Source organism: Trifolium pratense, linkage group LG5 (assembly GCF_020283565.1).
Source record: "Trifolium pratense cultivar HEN17-A07 linkage group LG5, ARS_RC_1.1, whole genome shotgun sequence".
In the NCBI taxonomy this organism is placed as follows: domain Eukaryota; kingdom Viridiplantae; phylum Streptophyta; class Magnoliopsida; order Fabales; family Fabaceae; genus Trifolium; species Trifolium pratense.
In genome coordinates, this window is record NC_060063.1 from 19728628 (window position 1) to 19747228 (window position 18601).

Here is an 18601-nt window from a genome sequence, read left to right on the forward strand (position 1 = left end):
CAGTGATGTGTTGCTAGATACCGCTCACTGTTTATAATATTACGATTAATATTATTGCCAACGTCATAAGAACCTACAGGGTCACACACATAAGGACAGTTAAGAAGGGAAAAATAAGTAAGACTTATTGTGGGGGTGCAGTTAGTGAAAAACGGTTATTGGGCTTGAGAAGCCCAATTTCGTGTAAACTAAAGACCTCATAAGAAACTCTATAAATAGAGCCTTATGAAGTTCAGAAGTTACACTTTTTGAAACCCTAACTGAGTTTAGAAAAATTCTGAATTTCTCTAAACCCTAAACCGCACAAAATTCCCTCAGCCTTCATCCAAGAACAGCTAGCACTGTGAGATCGAAGGTTTCTGTTCGTGTGGACTAAGTGGAGGTGCTGCAAGTGCGGTGCTTGTGATCGATAAAGGCGGCCACAGTTTTGTTCTTCAAAGGTAATATTCTAGACCTGATCATGCTCATTCACAAGAATCCATTGATGGGAAATCTTAATTTTAAAATTCCGCTGCGTTTATAAAAGTGTTTTATGAAACGATTTCCCAACATTTACTGGTAGAATGGTTTCAATGAGTAGTTTATTAATTGTGTTTGCTTCTGAAACCATTTATCTGGTACAATGGTTTCAGAGAGTTGTAATCTGAAACCATTTTGCTGGTAGAATGGTTTCAGTAAGTTGATTATTAGTTATTTGCTTCTGAAACCATTTAGCTTGTAGAATGGTTGCACATAGTTGTACTCTGAAACTATTTTACTGGTAGAATGGTTTCAGTGAGTAATTTATTAATTGTGTTTGCTTCTGAAACCATTATGCTGGTAGAATGGTTTCAGTAAGTTGATTCTTAGTTATTTGCTTCTGAAACCATTTAGCTGGTAGAATGGTTTCAGAGATTTGTACTCTGAAACCATTTCCCTGATAGAATGGTTTCAGTGAGTTGATGTAAGGTAGTGAAAAATGAGATTAAGGTAGTGAAAAATTGAGTTTTTTTTCGGTGTCCAAATCAAACGAACCAAGTCTCTATTTGTAGAGAAAAAAAAATGAATTTTGGTATTAAAAAAAAAAAATTAATTTACAACGAAATAATTGAGTTCAAAGTATTAAATGGAAAAAAATCACGCCCAGCCAATCAGACAGCGACACGTGTCCTGCTTTTAAAAAGTAGATTCTTCTCTCTCCAGGGTGTAATCCAGTGTGGTGCACGCGCTGGAATCTGATGAATTCGGATGATCTGGGCTGTCTGATTGATCAGACAGTCTTGATGAGATCCGATCTTGGCTGTCTGATGGAAATCAACAGCCTGTAACCATGGTCCTGCGGTACGCGCGCGACACTGGATCCGCTCCATTGATGGTAATTTGGTTAATTAATTAAAAAGAATGAGTATTTTGGTCCAACTGAAAAGGTGCACTTTGCTTATTTAGACCCAACTGGGTTTAAATTAGCAGCTCCTATATATATATATATATATATATATATATATATATATATATATATATATATATATATATATATATATATATATATATATATATATTAATTTTTTCTCCTTTGCCAGAATTTGAACCATGATCTCATGTTTCTTAACCGTTACCTCAATCAGCTTAATATTGATTGTGTGTATCTTTAAAGGTTACGATTTTGGTATTTTTGACTCTCTTAACATCGTCAACTGTATAACAATTATTGTTTAAGATTTCCCCTTAAGCAGGTTAGTTTTGTTTTTGATTTTGTTTTATTCCGAAACTTTGAAAACTGAAAGAAATTTCTTACATTCTAATCTGTCATTGAACAAAGTCTTGATCTGAGTTCAATCAAACAGTAAACCACGTTGATTAAGATAACATATATAAACAACGTTCAAATTTGTTCACACTCCAAAATTTCATACCTACCTTTACGCACCCCACTTCCAAACATGAAATTTACATATTTTCTAACTAACAAAATCCACCTAACTTTACCAGTTTTCTTAAGGACTCAAAAGCTATAAAACACGGACACTAATCGGATTAGGCGTGTCCTAATATTGGAAACACGTTGTCCGATGTCCGTGCAGTGTCCGTACTTCATAGCTCAGAAATCGGAAGCGGAACACATAATATATATACTTTTTTTTTTACGAACATTATATATATATATATATATATATATATATATATATATATATATATATATATATATATATATATATATATATATATATATATATATATATATATATGTATTATGTATTAATAATTTAAAATTTCAACTTAATTATAAAATAAAAATATACTAAATTGCCATTAAAAAAAAAGTACCATGCACATTTTTTTGTTACTTATCATGCAGATAAACTTGCATTTTTTTTACTAAAACTTATTTTGCATTAAAATCTACCCTTCACGTTTATTTTATGACTGAGTTAAAAAAAAACGTTTTTTTTTATGATTATATTAAAAATTCAAATAATACTCACTACCGTGTAAATTAATTTTATAGTGATAACCAATAAAAATAATGCAAACTTCTATGTCATATCAATAAAGTAAGTTGAAGTGACGTGACAGAATACATGGTTCTTATTGATCCACATGAAGTGATGAAAAACAAAATACTTTGACTACATCAAAATTTTGCATCTCCTTCAAATATAACTATAGATAGATCATAGGATACATGCATGCATAAAGAAAACATATTATAGCTGACCAAACTAACCACAAAACGTTAATAAAAATTGGTTGAACAACTAAAAAGAAACAAACCAATTCAGCTCAACTTCCATTTAATCAGCAACTACCTTCCTTTCTAAGCAAATGACCCTTCATCTCTAAAAGCTATATTTATACATATTATATGATAGCTTAATTTATCCATATAGTTAATAATACAATATTTCCATTCCTTTGGTCACAAAAAAAAAAAAAAAAAACTCTTCCCTTTTTTGCAATGGCTAGCAATAGTACAATGGTAGTGAACGAGCGAGCAGGGGCGGAAATTGTCTATGGTTCCGAAAACTGCTTCAACCATTCCATACAACTCTTAGAAGAGCTTGGATTTCCAAAAGGTGTTCTTCCTTTGAAAGACCTTGTAGAATGTGGAAGAGTTAGAGAAACTGGATTTGTTTGGATGAAGCAAAAAGCACCAAGTGAACATTTTTTTGAAGGTACAAAGACTCTTGTGAGCTATGGAATTGAAGTAACTGCTTATGTGGAGAAATTCAAGATGAAGAAAATGAGTGGAATTAAGAGTAAGCAATTGTTTGTTTGGGTTCCTATAATTGAAATGAGTATTGATGGTTTTAATGGAAAGAAGATATTTTTTAAGACTCCTATGGGGATTGGTAAGTCATTTCATGCTACTTCATTTATGACTATTGAGGAAAAGGAAAAGTATGAGTTGTTGCAATTGAAGGATAAGGAGGTGGAGATCAAAGAAAATTAATTGGTGACATTGTATGTGTTTGTTTTTAATTCAAGTATGTTATTTGACAATTTGGTTATTATGAATAATTATGAATAATATAGATGAGCATTATGAGATCTTGATTGTTGAAAGTTATCAACTATAAAGTTTATGATGTACTCTTTTGTTTTTTTTAGTAAATATACATATATATAATTTTTTGAAGTACTGATTTCTTATGTTATGTACGTATGTATTACGCTTTGGTTTTTTTTTTTATGAGAATGAATAGAAGGGTACTCCTAAATTTACAATACATTAGTAATAACAAGGGAAAGTAGTTGATCACTAGGATATAGTAATCATAATCTTGATAATATATATACAATTGATTGTATATTCATTCGACTTTGAGAAATACTACATACTAGTGTTTGAGAGTTATGGGAAGCTCGGTAGAAACAATGTGACAAATGCTCCAGGACCACAAGAGGGGGAGACGTCGCATCTCCACCCAAAATTTTAAGGCATTAGGTTAATAGGTCACCTCTCTTATAAATTCATCATTCTTTCATTTCATAATCGATGTAGAACTTAACCACTCATACTTGAAACTCAATAGATTGATATAAAATTTGAATTGTAATATCCTCTCTAATAAGAGTAAGAATCCTAAAAAATATTTTATGTTAAGATCAAACAAAAATCCAACTCTATGTAAACCAGTTAGTAGTGACAACAACATTTGTTTAGAAAAGGAAATGTCTAGAGAGACTATAAACACTTGTTCCTCAAGGAAGCAGGTGCCAAAAGTGTTGAGAAGACTAAAAGATTTCTAGTGAAATAGTTTGGAGAGACGGAGCAAAGAATACTCATGTGTAGCCTAGAACTCTGGATTAAATAATACTTGGTTCATCAACAAGGTACGTAACATGTTAGATAATAAAATAATAGTTTATGTTATTGGGCCTGTTAGTTTAGAGTCCATTAGGTTTTATTATATATTCTCTAGTAACCTTTTTGTAATGTTAAGCTATTGGTATTCCATTGACCCTAGCCGTCTTTCTATTTTCCTATTTGTGTATCTCTGATTTTAACATGGTATCGAGAGCTTATTTCGATCCACCTTGAATTATTTGTTGATTCCGCTGTTGAATTCCCAAGAATTTGGGGATGTTGTTGCATTGTTGGTTCTGTTTGTTTGGTCGATTTATTGAAAGAAAGAAATTAATTGAAAAGTAAGTTTGCTATATTTTGCTTCGGTTGTTCGCTCTGAATCTGATTGTTCATATAATTTGTTATATGTTTGCTTCTTTAAAGAACAAGTTTGAAATCCTCCACCGAGACTGGAACATATTATTATATGGTGGGATGTGAAAGCTTGCTGCTTGGGAATTTTGTAATTTGAGTTAAATTCGTCTGGTGCTTTTGTTCAAACGGTGCAAGTTGCATATGGTTCTAGGAGATCTATATTGGCTTTGAAGAAATAAATTGGTGAAAAAATTAGGATCTTTGCTTAATGGTAGTTTCGTTGCAAGTTTTGTGTTTGCTTTGTTCCCTCTATTGGTTCATCCTTTTGATTGCACTTCTCCCTATTAATTCTTCTTATTACATTGCACTTCTCCCCCTATTGCACTTCTTTTGATTGTATTGTACTTCTTCCCGTTGCACTTCTGATTGCATTGCACTTCTCCCTATTGCACTTCTTTTGATTGTATTGCACTTCTTCCTATTGCACTTCTTTTGATTGTATTGCACTTCTTCCTGTTGCACTTCGGATTGCATTGCACTTCTCCCTTTATTGCACTTCTTCTGATTGTATTGCACTTCTCCCCTTATTGCACTTCTTTTCTGATTGTATTGCATTTCTCCCCCTATTGCACTTCTCCCCCTATTGCACTTCTTCTGATTGCATTGCACTTCTCCCCCTATTGCACTTCTCTTCTGATTGCATTGCACTTCTCCCTATTGCACTTCTTCTGATTGATTGCACTTCTCCCTATTGATTCTTATGATTGGTTTAGTTTGAATTTGTTCGATTGATTTGGTTTTTGGTTAGCTTGGACTGCATTGGATTGGATGTTGGATTAATTTGATTTGGTTCTCTCCTCTTTGATGGTAAATGGCTGCTCTTAGTTGATCGTGATCTTAATTGGGTTGATTTGTTGTTAGGGCTAATTTGTAACAAGCTTAAAGCTTAGTAAGCTTTAGCTTGAGGGGTGATGTTAGAAGTTTATTTTATTTGGTAGTTTATTTTATTTTCGTATTTTGTTTGACAAACTCATAATGCTTCTTGTTGATGCATCATGAGTTTGAGAGTAGGTGTTAGATAATAAAATAATAGTTTATGTTATTGGGCCTGTTAGTTTAGAGTCCATTAGGTTTTATTATATATTCTCTAGTAACCTTTTTGTAATGTTAAGCTATTGGTATTCCATTGACCCTAGCCGTCTTTCTATTTTCCTATTTGTGTATCTCTGATTTTAACATGGAGAGGCGGAGTAAAGAATACTTGTGTAATAATTGTTATAGTGGATTTAAATCCTTCGAATAAAGAAGGAAAAATTTCTCAATAATGAGGGGACTAGACGTAGCAGGTAGTTGGTCGATCGTGAAATAGTATAAAAGTACTTGTGTATTCTTTTTTTTCCCTTTCTCTGTTTATTGAAACTGTCTTTCAAAACGATTTTCTCAAATAATTTGTTTTATTAGGGGATTGACCGATGGTTTACAAAAAAAAATTAACTAGTCGAGAGCAAAAGCCATAACAGAAACAGTGCAGGGAGCTGGAGGAAACCGCCTATAGGATCGTTAAAATGCAATGTGGATGCAGCGTTGTTCACTGACAACAATATGTTTGGATGCAGGTTGTGCTGGAGAATCGATAATGGCAAGGTAGTTCAATCGAAAACTGTTTAGCACAGTGGATCTCTAACAGTAGCAGAGGCCAAAACTTTTGCAGTATTGAAGGCACTGAAATGGTTGCTGATGTTTTTTTAACTAGCATACTGATACTGGTATTCGGAGATAAGCCAATTGTGTTGCTCGCTCTCTTCCGACAGCTAGAGCTGTCAAAGGGGCCGGTCCGGCCTGGCCCGTCCCGGGGGCCCCGGTCATATAAAGGGGTCGGCCCGGCCCGTTAACTAAATCTCCAAGAAGGTAATTCGTATCCTTATATTTTCTCACATAATCTCCCAAACAACAATATTTTCCTCTTTATCCTCATCAAACAAACAAACAAATCTTTAACAAATAATCTCACTCTAATCCAATAAGTTTTTTGTCATATTATTATTATTACTAGCGGCCAAACGGACACGTTTTGTGTCCGTTTGTGTGATCCGCATTTTCTATTTTGTCTTATATCATGGTGAGTTTGTTAATAAGATATTGTTGCTATTATGAAAACTCAACACCAAATTTTTTTGTATTATCTTTATATACAGGTATAGATTTCTACCTCGTATCTCAGTATTTTATATCTACTTTTAATATAATAAAATTAATTACTACCAAAGTTACTAATTTATCCTTAGTAGGTTTAACCATATTCCAAGTTTTATACCAACCGTTAGTTGGTTCAGTGGTGATTGGCGTTGAACTTGGTAGGGAGGACCGCGGTTCGATCCCCCGCAACTGCGATCGGGAGGAGTCTGGAACCATTTGATGCCAGAACTGACCTCCGAACCAGATTAAACTGGTTTTGAAAACCAAAAAAAATAAAAAAATTTCCAAGTTTTATATCTTTCATTGTAATTTAAGTAAAAAAAATAAAAATAAAAACAATATATAAAGAATATAAAATAAATACAATAAAAAGATGATATGCTTAAAATAACCATATTCCAAGTTTTATATCTTTCGTTGTAATTTCACAATATATATATATATATATATATATATATATAAGATAAAGACAATAAAAAGATGATATGCTTAAAAATAGGAATAAAACAGATTATAGATAGAAACAAAACACAAATAATAACAATAAAATGGACGGAAAATGCTGAAAGGCACGAGAGTTTTGTCGTGAAAATCCCGCGAGTGACTTGGCATCCTGATGGGGCCACTCTCTTAAATTCGTCTATAGACAAAATGCCCAAATTAACCCTAAATTGTTCGCCGGAAATACTCCTCTGCGTCCCTTCACACTCCTTCCTTACAATCAACTACGCCATCGCCATCGTTCCACAACCGTGAGGATCAAATCGAAATCGAAACCAACAGATGTTGAGGATCATACCAAAGATTTCTGCAGGAGAGCAGATGACGAACACCAAAAAATCGCTTAAATCAAAATCACTTCCCAATCTCATCGTCGATGGCAAACATTCCACCAGAATTATTCACTGACATACTCTCCCTCTTACCGGTTCCATCTCTTCTCAGAGTCCGATCGACTTCAAAATCACTTCGTTCCTTAATCGATAGCATCAACTTCATCAACCTTCATCTCAAAAACTCTTTCAATTTCAATTTAAGCTTAATCCTTCGTCACAATTCTGATCTCTATCAAATCGATTTCCCTAACCTAACCACCGCCGTTCAACTCAACCACCCTCTCATGTGTTACAGTAACCGTATAACTCTCTTCGGTTCAGTAACCGTATACTACTCTCTTCTTTTTGTCCGCCTTTGATATTCTCTGATTTTTGTAGGTGATGAAGTTCGTCTACAAGTCACTTGCTGTAAAACTCATTGTTGGCACTTGGCATTATAAGCTAAATTGAACTTGGTGTGTTGGATTAAGTGTTAGATTAGATTCTGTGAAACTGGTTTTTTTAGGATCTTGTTAGAAGTGCTTGTGTAGCTTAGTTGGTTGATTGAGAGTTGTTGTTTCCAAGTGTGTGTTTGGATTCTGTTTTGTTACTCCTGCTGTATTATGCAGGTTCTGTTTGTTGCCTTGCCTTTATACTCAAGGTTTTATTCTAATAAAGTTGTTTCCAAATAAAAAAAGGAGTAAATATAGTTATAATAAGCTTGGTTGTTTTGCAATGTGCAGTAGAGTGATTGTGTGAAACGGAAACAATGGAGATAGAGATAAAAGAACAATAATAACAACAACAAAGGCAACAATAGAGATGAAGCGGCCGCAATAGATATAAAGAATCGATGACAGTGTTGAATTAGTGTTTATTGTTGACAATGGCTGCTGTTTTGTAGCATGTATGGTTGTGTTTTGCAGGTTTTCCATGAATAGCAGTCTAGCACTCTAGCAGGTTAAAATTGCAAGGGAAGGAGTTAAATAGGTAGCTACCATTAATAAACTACTGCTCAAGATCAAAATAGTGCACAATTGCTAAACAAAGACGGAGTGCTATGCTGATATGTGCGACTAGAGAGTCAACCGCAGAATAATTTCGGTTAAAATACCTCGTCAACAAGGAATTGACATTGAAGTCAGATGGAGTGAATCACAATTTAGATGCAAGTGATGTAGAGGCATAATTGTAAAAAGTTATATTACATTGTTAATGTATGTACATTGTTGTAATATTTGAATATTGAATATATTGGAAGATTGAATATATTGAAGATTGATACTTTCAGAAATCAAGTTTCAATATGATTGGTAATCTGTGTTTCAAAATCAATTACATAAAAATGATCGAAATTAAAAAATCCATTGTATTAAAGCCATAAAATGCTTAAAAACATAAATGAGGTATAGTAACATTAAAGCCAAAATGATACCAAAATCAAAACTAAACCATTCAATAATAAAGCTACACAAGTAGTTCATCCTGACAAACTCAGCCACAGCCTGCAACTTACATACTGCCCCACAACAGAGAAAATGCAAATATGCAGGAAAATTACACAGTTGAAATAGTAGGACTTCCCCTACACTATGAATTCAATTTTTACCCTCTTCACACATGCCTGGGAGCACCCCAACATGAATAAAACTCACACATCTCCACTGCATCATGATAATGGGCGATCATTTATATGATGTTGTGCCTGCAAAAAGAACACATGAATGAAATAATTAGTGACTTGTATTAAAATTAAAATAGGAGTATATTAAAACTTGACTATATTGCCAAAAATTTCTGCTTACATTTATCCCAGCTCGATCATTAAGCTCCAAACTTCTTTTTATATGAGGATCTAGATTCTTGTTGCATCTAAAATATCTTGATTTGCTTGGGCTTAATTCATGATTATGCTCAAGAGAAACTCTTGAAATTGTAACTGTTCCATCTAAAGACACACACACATTTACTCTAGCCTTACATTGTGATTTTGTGATAGGATTTGGCTTTAAAAGGTTTTTTGAATTACTCACGTAGCTTCTTGCACGACTACATCCTAGAGTAAAGTATCTTTTTCCATCATCTCCATTTTTTGAACTGATTTTACTAACTCCAAAACCCATACACCTAGCATAATTCTTGTAATATTTGGTAACTTCTTGAGAACTAAATATCATTCCAACCTTAGGCTCTTCATCTTCATTTGTGTTACCACTCTCTTCTAATTTATCATCACAAGTTTCATTTATGTGACCACTCTCTTCCATTTTATCATCACAAATTTCATTTATATGACTAGTCTCTTCTTCGTCAAAAGATGTAATCCTTTTCTCCACTAATAATGCAACCATTTTTAAAAAAAGAAAATTAAATTAATCAACTAATTATAACTGAAGGCAACAAGATTATTCTAGCTAGTAATATAAGGAAAAGTAATAAAGATAAATTATACTCACTGTTGAATTGAACGAAATGCAGAGCAGTTGCAGTGTTGGTTATGCGGCGAGAACCACAATGATGACAACAACGAGAACGACGACAACGGCGTCAGAGGCTTCAATGGAGACAACCAGAATGAAGATAGACAGCAATAAAAACAACGAAGACGACAACCGCAACAATAGATATATCGAGTCGATGATAGTGAATTAAACTGTCAATAATGGTTGCTGGCGGCAAGTCCTAACTGCGCGCGCTTTGGATTGATATAGGATTAGTGGGTAGTTTACATTCTTGAACAAAATAGCACTGACGCGCGTGCAAAATTTTCTCTTCAATATTTTTTTATTTATTTTATTTTCATATTAATTTATTAATAAAGGAAACTGGTGGCAAGTGGCAACGCACGTGTTCGTGCAATTTCGTGGGGTGCCTGTCGCACCATATAGCACAGCTGTAAAATGACAGAAATAATAAAAAAGATTATATATGAATTATGCATAAAAATACGACCAAAATATAACAATAAAAAGATTATAGAATGTTTTAAATATTTTTTTTAATTCTTTAAGGGACCAGCCCAAAAGCTCGTGGGCCGGCCCATGAAAAAGCCTGGTCCGATAAGGCCCGACCTGATAAGGCCCGGTCCCTTTTTATGAAGCCCGGCCCGTGTAAAAATATAGGGCTAATGAGCCGACCCGATAGTATGGCCCTTTTTTACACCTCTACCGATAGCATCACGAACATTATATCGAATGAAATGAATTAATAGTGTGTTTAAATATTAATCAGAGTCCTTTTTTATTTTGATCAAGTAGTCTAGTAGCTAGAAATTTACCCCTAAAAATAAATAAGTGAAAAATTCCGAGTTCAAATCTCAGCCCTCGCTCACGAGTTCAGGTTCCCTCCATTTAATGAATCCTCCATTTAGCCAATTAATTACATGGATGTGTGACATGTGTCAAACAAACAATCTAATGGCTGTGATCAAATCTCTAAAAATACACCTTCCCTGTAACTTTCCCCTTCCTCTGATATGGAACTTAGCAACTCCCTCTTCGTCCTCTCATCTTCGTCGGTGCTGCCGCCATCCATCCCAGCACCAAAAGTCGCGTTGCATATTCCTCTGTACCATTGAACGATCCCTTATGATATCCATGGTCTCCTCTTCATCTTCCCCGCGTTCCGACATGTCATGCTCTGCAGCGTTTTTCCATTCTCGATCTCTTCTCCTTCCCGGACTGTAGCCTATTCTTCTATTCAATTTCTCTTTTGATTCATGCTTAAATTTGAGACATTGTTAAGCTTCATATTTCTACTTCTGGAAAATTGAATTTTGTTAGGTCAAAATGGTGTGTGTTTGGCTTGTAATTGTTGGGTTTGATTCCACTGTTATTTCAAAATTAATTCAATTTTATTATGGTTTGCCCCAAAGTAAAGTGAAACAAGGAAGAAGAGTGACGGTGAAGAAGAAAGTTACAGAGATCCGAAGGTGAAGAAGAAAGACACGGGGAAGGTGTATTTTTAGAGGTTTGATCTAGGCCATTAGATTGTTTATTTGACACATATCACACATCCATGTAATTAATTGGCTAAATGGATGATTCATTAAATGGAGGGAACCTGAACTCCTCGCTCACGGGAACAATCATTGAGTAATTTTACTCTTCTCATCTTGATGTTATATTATATATCCATTTTATGGACCCTGGATTACCATTATAGAAAGAAAGAAATAAACATGAAGTGATTAAAAATATCTTTGAATATACATTTCGATGCCAATTTAGAAAGAAAAGATTGCAACTTATAATATTTTAATAATCTTCAACTTCATAAATAGGTAGAAGAGTTAATACCAATACCAAAAATAAATAATCCTTCAAAAAAAAAATACCAAAAATAAATAAATAAAAGGGTGGCTCTTCTAATGTGAGGGCTATATCAAGTCCCTCACCGGTGTACTACTCAAATCTACCGTTAGATTTAATTAGTCTATATGATCTAATAATTCCTGACCACACCGGATCCGGTTTCTTCCTCTTATTCTCTTTAGGGATGTAATTTTATCCTTCATACAGTACAACCCTTATTTCCTTCGAATTCAATTAAACATTGCACAATATTATTCTTCTTTTAGAGTAAATCAGAAGATTATTTTCTTAATTATAACAAAAAAAATGAAGCAAATTTATATCAAACCATGATAGATCATCTGGGAATGAATGAAACTTACATTTTGCATAAACACATCCCACAAAAATTGATAACAAAAATTTAAAGACATTAACCACAATAATGGATAGAACAACAATAATGGATGATATTATTCTTTGGAAACATAAACTTGAACCCCCTTTTAAAGCAATTGCAGCAGGATGTTATTTTATTTGTAGCAAAAGTTGGTTATGTAGAGGCACCAATTAACTTCCACTTAGATGATAGAAAAGATCAATTTATGGGTAATTGTTTGCAGACAGTGGCGAAAGATCATGGAGAATGCAGATGTGGAGAGCGAGATCGGTTGAGGGAGAGAGAAAAAAAGAAAAAAAGAAAATGAATCCAGTGTGATAAGGAACATTTTAGATCATGTACGCTTGTTTAATCCAAAGGTCAAGTTAAGTGGTACACCGGTGAGGAACTTAATTGAGCCCTCACCTTAGAATCCACCAATTAGAAGAGTTAAATATCTGGTGAATTTTAATAAAGTTTAATGACTAAATATTGACGGTATAAACAAATGAATTTAATTTATATGCACCGTCAGTGTAAAGTTATTTTGCACATGCGTCCAATAATATACCGACACATCATGTATGGTAATTAAAAACACATGATGTGTCACATTCATTAAATGATGTGACAACGCGTCATTGGATGTATGTGTAAAAAAAAAATTACACCGATGGTACACAACAATTAAACTCTAAACAAATTTTACACATGCATTAAACAATATTTCACTATCTTACTAAATTTTACACATGCAAATATTTTACGTCGTTATTAAACTTTGTGTGTAAACCGGATAAGACCATAATCAACTGCAAATATTTTTCTCAAGAGTTTGAATGTTGTTGCATCCCTAAGACTGGTTTCAAACCTAAGATCTCTCGTTAGGAGCAAAGAGACATGAATCTTCTCATTCAAGTACTCTTGGATTTATCAAACTCTTATAACTATTAGAACATTCATGAAAACAATACTTTTTCTGATCTTCCAGAGAAAAAGTTTAGTTCCTTAATGATGAAATAAATGAAAATACAAAAGGAAAGAATAGTAGAGTAATAAACTATACACACCATCACTACTAGTCCAAAGGAACTCATGCCATATTCATACACAATAATCTACATTCTAACATCTAAACCTATAGGTATATATATAAGTAACCGGTTCCTGCGCAGCGTAGGAACTTACAGAATCTCGAAAGAATGCAAAATTTGCAAGTTCACTTGTGTTCCTTATCTTTGAAATACCTTTGAGATCACTATCTCGATCTACATGTGTTGGTTTGTTCTGCCATTTGGTTTATGATCTGGATTGTCACTCTTATCTGTATCTGAAGTCTCCCTCTGGCTCTCTACCTCTATGTTTCCTGCTTGGCTCTTTCGCCGTCTACGATCCTGAAATGTCACTCACAATATTTGAGAAAACATCACATTCCAAATATACAAACTAACATAAATTATGTTTCTTAAAATTTGAACAGGGGGGTCTCAAAACAGATGTCTCGAAGATAAAACCCAAATTAGTCCCTGATATTTTAATATTGAGGACAAACTAGTCCCTGATTCGTTATAACAGAGAGATTAATTTGTCCCCAATATGAAAATGTCAAAAGACTAGGGTTTTATTTTTGTATTGAATTGTCCCGTCTGAAATTTGTGAAGGACCAAAATAGATCTTCACTCTATTTTGAAATTATATTCGGAAAATTATACCCGAATTCTACACAAATCATTGAAAATTGTAATTTTTCAAACAAAACAAGTCTATAATTTTTATCATTCCCTTTGTCTTATGTGTAGCCAAACCCTTTTGTTTTGTAAAGAACGAAATGTAATTTCATAAAGCACAGATTGCCATGTTACAATGAAAAATATAAAAATCGAATGCCAAACCTCTCGAGGTATAGGATATTCCTCTGATTCAAGCATGCGAACAACTTGGCTCATCTTTGGTCTTTTTTCAGAATCTGGATCAACACACCTCAAAGCAGTTAAAAGGGATCGTTTTAGGGCACTAGTCGATGGCCTAGTCTCAATATTAGGGTCCACCACCTCTTCTGAGCGCCTACACCCTACCATCATCTTGAGCCAGTCAACCAAATTTACCTATACGAAAAAAAGAAGAAAAAAAATATTGCATCAATGAAAGCCCCATGAGTCAAAACGGTAGTATGTTAGAGATATTATTATTTCTAAAGTAAACCGATGACAATGGCACACCTCGGCTGCTGATCGGCTATAATCGACTGGATCTCTTCCTGTAATTGCTTCAAGAAGCAATACACCAAAGCTATAAACATCACTCTTCTCATTTAACAAGCCAGAATTCGCATATTCTGGAGCTACGTATCTGAAAATATACAGCACAAGCATGCAAAAGAAGAATGAGCAAACAAGACGCAGATTTAATTTCTATAATATTACAATTAAAGAACAAAAAGGTCAACTTTGTCAGATTTTAATGAATGTCCACTACAATATAGCTGAGTTGAAATTCACAATTAATCATTCATTTTTGACTTGGTCATTGCTTTCATTTAGTAATCCAGATTTGACATACTCTAGAACATCTTATCTTGAAAATTGCAATGCTAGTATGCAACCAATGAAAAGAAAGAGCCAATTACATACAACTATGACTTCTCGGAATATATAATTAGTTTAATGAATAAAAACACCAATTATGTGTTTCCGTGAGCTTGGCTCAGTTGGTAGGGACATCGCATTATATGTGCAGGAGCCCGGGTTCGAACCCGGGACACTCCACTTTTTCACCTTTAAGGTGGATTTTCTAGCCACTAGGCTACTTGACCAAAAAAAAAAACACACCAATTATGTTAATTTTCGTATGCAAATGAATATCTGTCATGTTTTGGCAGAAACATTACAGATTGTTAAGGCAAAATATAATACTTAATAGAATATTAGCATGAGATCACCGAGGAAAATAAAAAAAATGACCAATTATATAGTAATTTCTTTATTTGGTGTACTACAAAATGATTATTTCACCGTGTCTAATAAAATAAGAATTTATGAAGAAATTAATTCTTAAACAGAAAACAAACAAATTATAAATTTGAAACATGAGAATCTTACCCAAAAGTACCCATTACTCTAGTTGTAATGTGACTTTTTCCAGCACCAAGTAACTTAGCAAGCCCAAAGTCAGATATTTTTGCATTAAAGCTATCATCAATTAAAATATTGCTCGACTTAATATCTCGATGTACAACTTTTGGCTCAATCGCCTCGTGCAAGTAAGCAAGCCTACAAGATACAATAATCAATCAAATTAATCATCATCAATCAATTAGTCATTAGATAAAAAGGAAACTCAATCAACAAAATAAACTCGGGAAACTAGTAGATTAATGTTTCTTTTCGAGAAGAAATTAGCATACGCTTTGGCTGTTCCAAGAAGAATTTTTATCCGAGCTTCCCAAGTAAGATATCCATGCTGCCGCATGGCTCCATGAAGCCACTGCTCTAAATTGCCGTTGTTAACATACTCATAAATCAATAACCTGAAATTTATAGCAAGTTCAATAAGAACGAAATCTGCAAATAATATAAAACATTACTAAAAGAAATTCCATTCTAGAAAGACGTAAAGACTAGATTTTTCAAGCGGTTAATAGATTTTTAAAATAATGACGGTGATGATGCAAACATTAATCAGTCACATCGTAAGCTTTTATGGATGCAAATAATCAAATGCATACATAGCGCAAACATTAAACAATTTACTACCTGTGAGTTCCTTCAATGCAAAAGCCTAAAAGTCGAACCAAGTTCTTATGCCGCACATGACCAATAGCCTCAACTTCCACCCTAAATTCCTTTTCAGCTTGTCCTCTGCATGATGAAATTAACAATTTTTCGATAAAATAGCTGCATTTGCAAACATGCTAATAAAACATGACACGAAACCATTGTAAAACCTGGTTCATAATCAAAAACTTTAAAACAAAAGCTGCAATGAAACTATAAAGAAAATAACTTACAAATTATTGAGGAGCTTCTTAATGGCAACAGGATTCCCATTGATAAGTTGACCTCGATAGACAACTCCATAACCACCTTCACCGATAATATTGTCTTTCGAAAACCTGTTAGTTGCAAGTTCCAAGTCCCTTAGTGTAAACCAGTGACCCCAGCCAAGGTGAGAGAATTCAGGAAGACCAGAACATGGTGATGGTGCAGATATAGGATGCGACGAAGACCTATAAGCTGAAATGCTCCTAAAACCGCCACTATCTTCACCTGACTGAGAACCACTCGGATCTTTCTCTAAACGATTAAACGAGCCTGATTGACTACTATTATCTCCATTCTTTGTCTGGATCAAAACCTTTCCGGAATCGCCATCACTAAACTTGTCATTCAAGCTCATGAAAGAACCATTTTGCGGATGATTATTCGATGAAACTTGATCGACACTAATTTCTTTGATCTCTTCTGAAATAGACAGAATATGGCTAAGAGGACGCATGCCACCGTTGCCTCTTCTCGATTTCTTTCTTAAAGTAAGACATATTGATAGCACCGCAAGAATGATTATAATGAACAAACCAACAATAATTCCCATTAATACCCAAACTTTCAATCCGAAAACAAATGTTTTCTTTGACAACCCTGAATTTAGATCAGACGCCATTTTGGTGTTTCCAAAAAAATCTGCAAAAATCAAAATTGAAATATTAAATGACAATTAGACAACAAATCAAATTGTAAAATAATGCAATTTCTAAGTATACATTACTATTTTTGTGAATTTGCGCACCAACAAGATTTGAGAAACTTAATCATACATACAGCCATTCAAAATCTAAATAACAAAATAATAATATATATAACAAAAGAGAGAGCTTACATGAAGAAAAACAAAAACTTAATTTTGGTAAGAAATTCACATCCCAACTAAGCAAAAAGTCTAAATGACTCATACTCATGAAAGGAAACATCTAACAACCAAAGCCATTGAAACAAGTAAGCAAAAAAGACTAAAACTTTGTTCATTGCAACATAAGAAAACACAAGCCTAGTAAAGTTTCAACATTAAGCAACCCAAAAAATAAATTGAGTAAAGTTACAAAACAACCAAATGCAACAAAACAAAAAGGACTATCCTTAATTCTTACCAACAATGTAAAACAAAGACTTAAAAATTACATAGACAAGTTAATCCAACATAGAAAAAAAACAAAAGGTAAAAAACAATTCTTTGAAACAAAAAATGTTCAATGAATGAATACCTTTCCAAAACAAAAAATCCTACACAGATTCAAAACTAGATCTCTTAAGTGAAGCCATTGAAACACCCAAAGTTAAGACCCATTTTGAAAATCTAAAAAAATGTCAAATTTTGCTTTATGGGTTTTGTCAAATGCTCAAAAGGGTATCTATTTCCAATCTCAAAAAATGGAATTTCTCAAACACAACCAAAAAAGGCACTAAATTTGACCCTTTAGTGTGTAGTTGGAGGGAAATGAAGAACACAAGAAGCACATGAAAATCTGAGAAGAAGAGAATGGCGGTGGGGCTAAGAAGAAGAAGAAGGCATTGAATTATCAGTGGTAGGTGATGGGCAATGACATGACTCACATTACATACAGTAAAAGAGAAGATAAAAAAAATAAAAAATACAAACTTTTTTTTTTTGTTGTTGATGTTTCTTCAAATCTTCTCTTTCTTTGTCTTCATAAACATTACATAATCTTTTGATGTTTTGTTTTGGACTTTTGGTTTAGTGTTCAATCTCTTTCTTCCTCTCTCAATATGTCTCTCAAACTTTTCTGTTTCCTTCTACTTGCTACTTCTAGTAGTGTTTTTTAATTCTTTTTATTATTCATTGATTATTCATTATTTTTTTTAAGAACATTAATTTGTTATTTATATTTTGACATTCATCAATGTTTGTTAGTAGAGACACACTTGCTTATAGCCACAACTATATAAGCACAATATTTAGGCACACAAACACAAGTCAAAAAAATTAAAAGAAAAATAAAATGGTCATATCAATTTACATTATTTTAACTGATTATAAAAAAAAAAGGAGTGCTAGCAACACACTCTTTAACAAACACACTCTAACACACTCTCTTCTATTGGTTAAAATTTATATGGGTCCCATAAAAGTTATATGGATCCACATTTTTTAATGGGACTCATGTGAATTTCAACCAATAAAAGAGAGTGTATTAGAGTGTGTTTGTTAAAGAGTGTGTTGCTAGCATTATTCAAAAAAAAATTACTTTAACTATTTTTTGTTT

At 33.4% G+C, this 18601-nt stretch overlaps 3 protein-coding genes across 7 annotated transcripts; 1 reads left to right on the forward strand and 2 right to left on the reverse strand.

Annotated features, from left to right (window-relative positions):
* Positions 1-2847: 2847 nt before the first annotated feature.
* On the forward strand, positions 2848-3528 carry LOC123884050. The gene has a single exon (XM_045933047.1). It carries the CDS (start codon positions 2936-2938, stop codon positions 3428-3430), a length of 495 nt encoding a protein of 164 aa, XP_045789003.1. The 5' UTR covers positions 2848-2935; the 3' UTR covers positions 3431-3528.
* Positions 3529-9125: 5597 nt separating this feature from the next.
* Positions 9126-9830, reverse strand: LOC123884053 (protein FAR1-RELATED SEQUENCE 4-like). The gene is made up of 2 exons (XM_045933054.1): positions 9459-9830; positions 9126-9358 (listed from the first exon to the last, which is right to left on the reverse strand). Exons 1-2 carry the CDS (start codon positions 9828-9830, stop codon positions 9323-9325), a joined length of 408 nt encoding a protein of 135 aa, XP_045789010.1. The 3' UTR covers positions 9126-9322.
* Positions 9831-13282: 3452 nt separating this feature from the next.
* LOC123884051 (probable receptor-like protein kinase At5g18500) lies at positions 13283-18138 on the reverse strand. Of its 5 annotated transcripts, none has more exons than XM_045933051.1 (8): positions 17978-18138; positions 16331-17003; positions 16077-16181; positions 15728-15850; positions 15423-15593; positions 14544-14673; positions 14217-14429; positions 13283-13718 (listed from the first exon to the last, which is right to left on the reverse strand). In XM_045933051.1, exons 2-8 carry the CDS (start codon positions 16981-16983, stop codon positions 13593-13595), a joined length of 1521 nt encoding a protein of 506 aa, XP_045789007.1. In that variant the 5' UTR covers positions 16984-17003; positions 17978-18138; the 3' UTR covers positions 13283-13592. The 5 variants fall into 5 exon arrangements, with proteins under 5 accessions (XP_045789007.1, XP_045789005.1, XP_045789004.1 ...); XM_045933049.1 differs by lacking the exon at positions 17978-18138 and adding an exon at positions 17582-17969; XM_045933048.1 differs by lacking the exon at positions 17978-18138 and adding an exon at positions 17200-17356.
* Positions 18139-18601: the final 463 nt, after the last annotated feature.

Coding starts and splice junctions, on each gene's coding strand:
- LOC123884050 (XM_045933047.1), top strand. CDS start 2,936: ATGGCTAGCAATAGTACAATGGTAGTGAACGAGCGAGCAGGGGCGGAA.
- LOC123884053 (XM_045933054.1), bottom strand. CDS start 9,830: ATGATATTTAGTTCTCAAGAAGTTACCAAATATTACAAGAATTATGCT. Junction 9,359..9,458: donor ATGATCGAGCTGGGATAAAT/GTAAGCAGAAAT, acceptor TTCTTTTTGCAG/GCACAACATCATATAAATGA.
- LOC123884051 (XM_045933048.1), bottom strand. CDS start 17,290: ATGTTTCCTTTCATGAGTATGAGTCATTTAGACTTTTTGCTTAGTTGG. Junction 17,004..17,199: donor AAGTTTTTGTTTTTCTTCAT/GTAAGCTCTCTC, acceptor TGATTTTTGCAG/ATTTTTTTGGAAACACCAAA. Junction 16,182..16,330: donor AAGAAGCTCCTCAATAATTT/GTAAGTTATTTT, acceptor TTCATCATGCAG/AGGACAAGCTGAAAAGGAAT.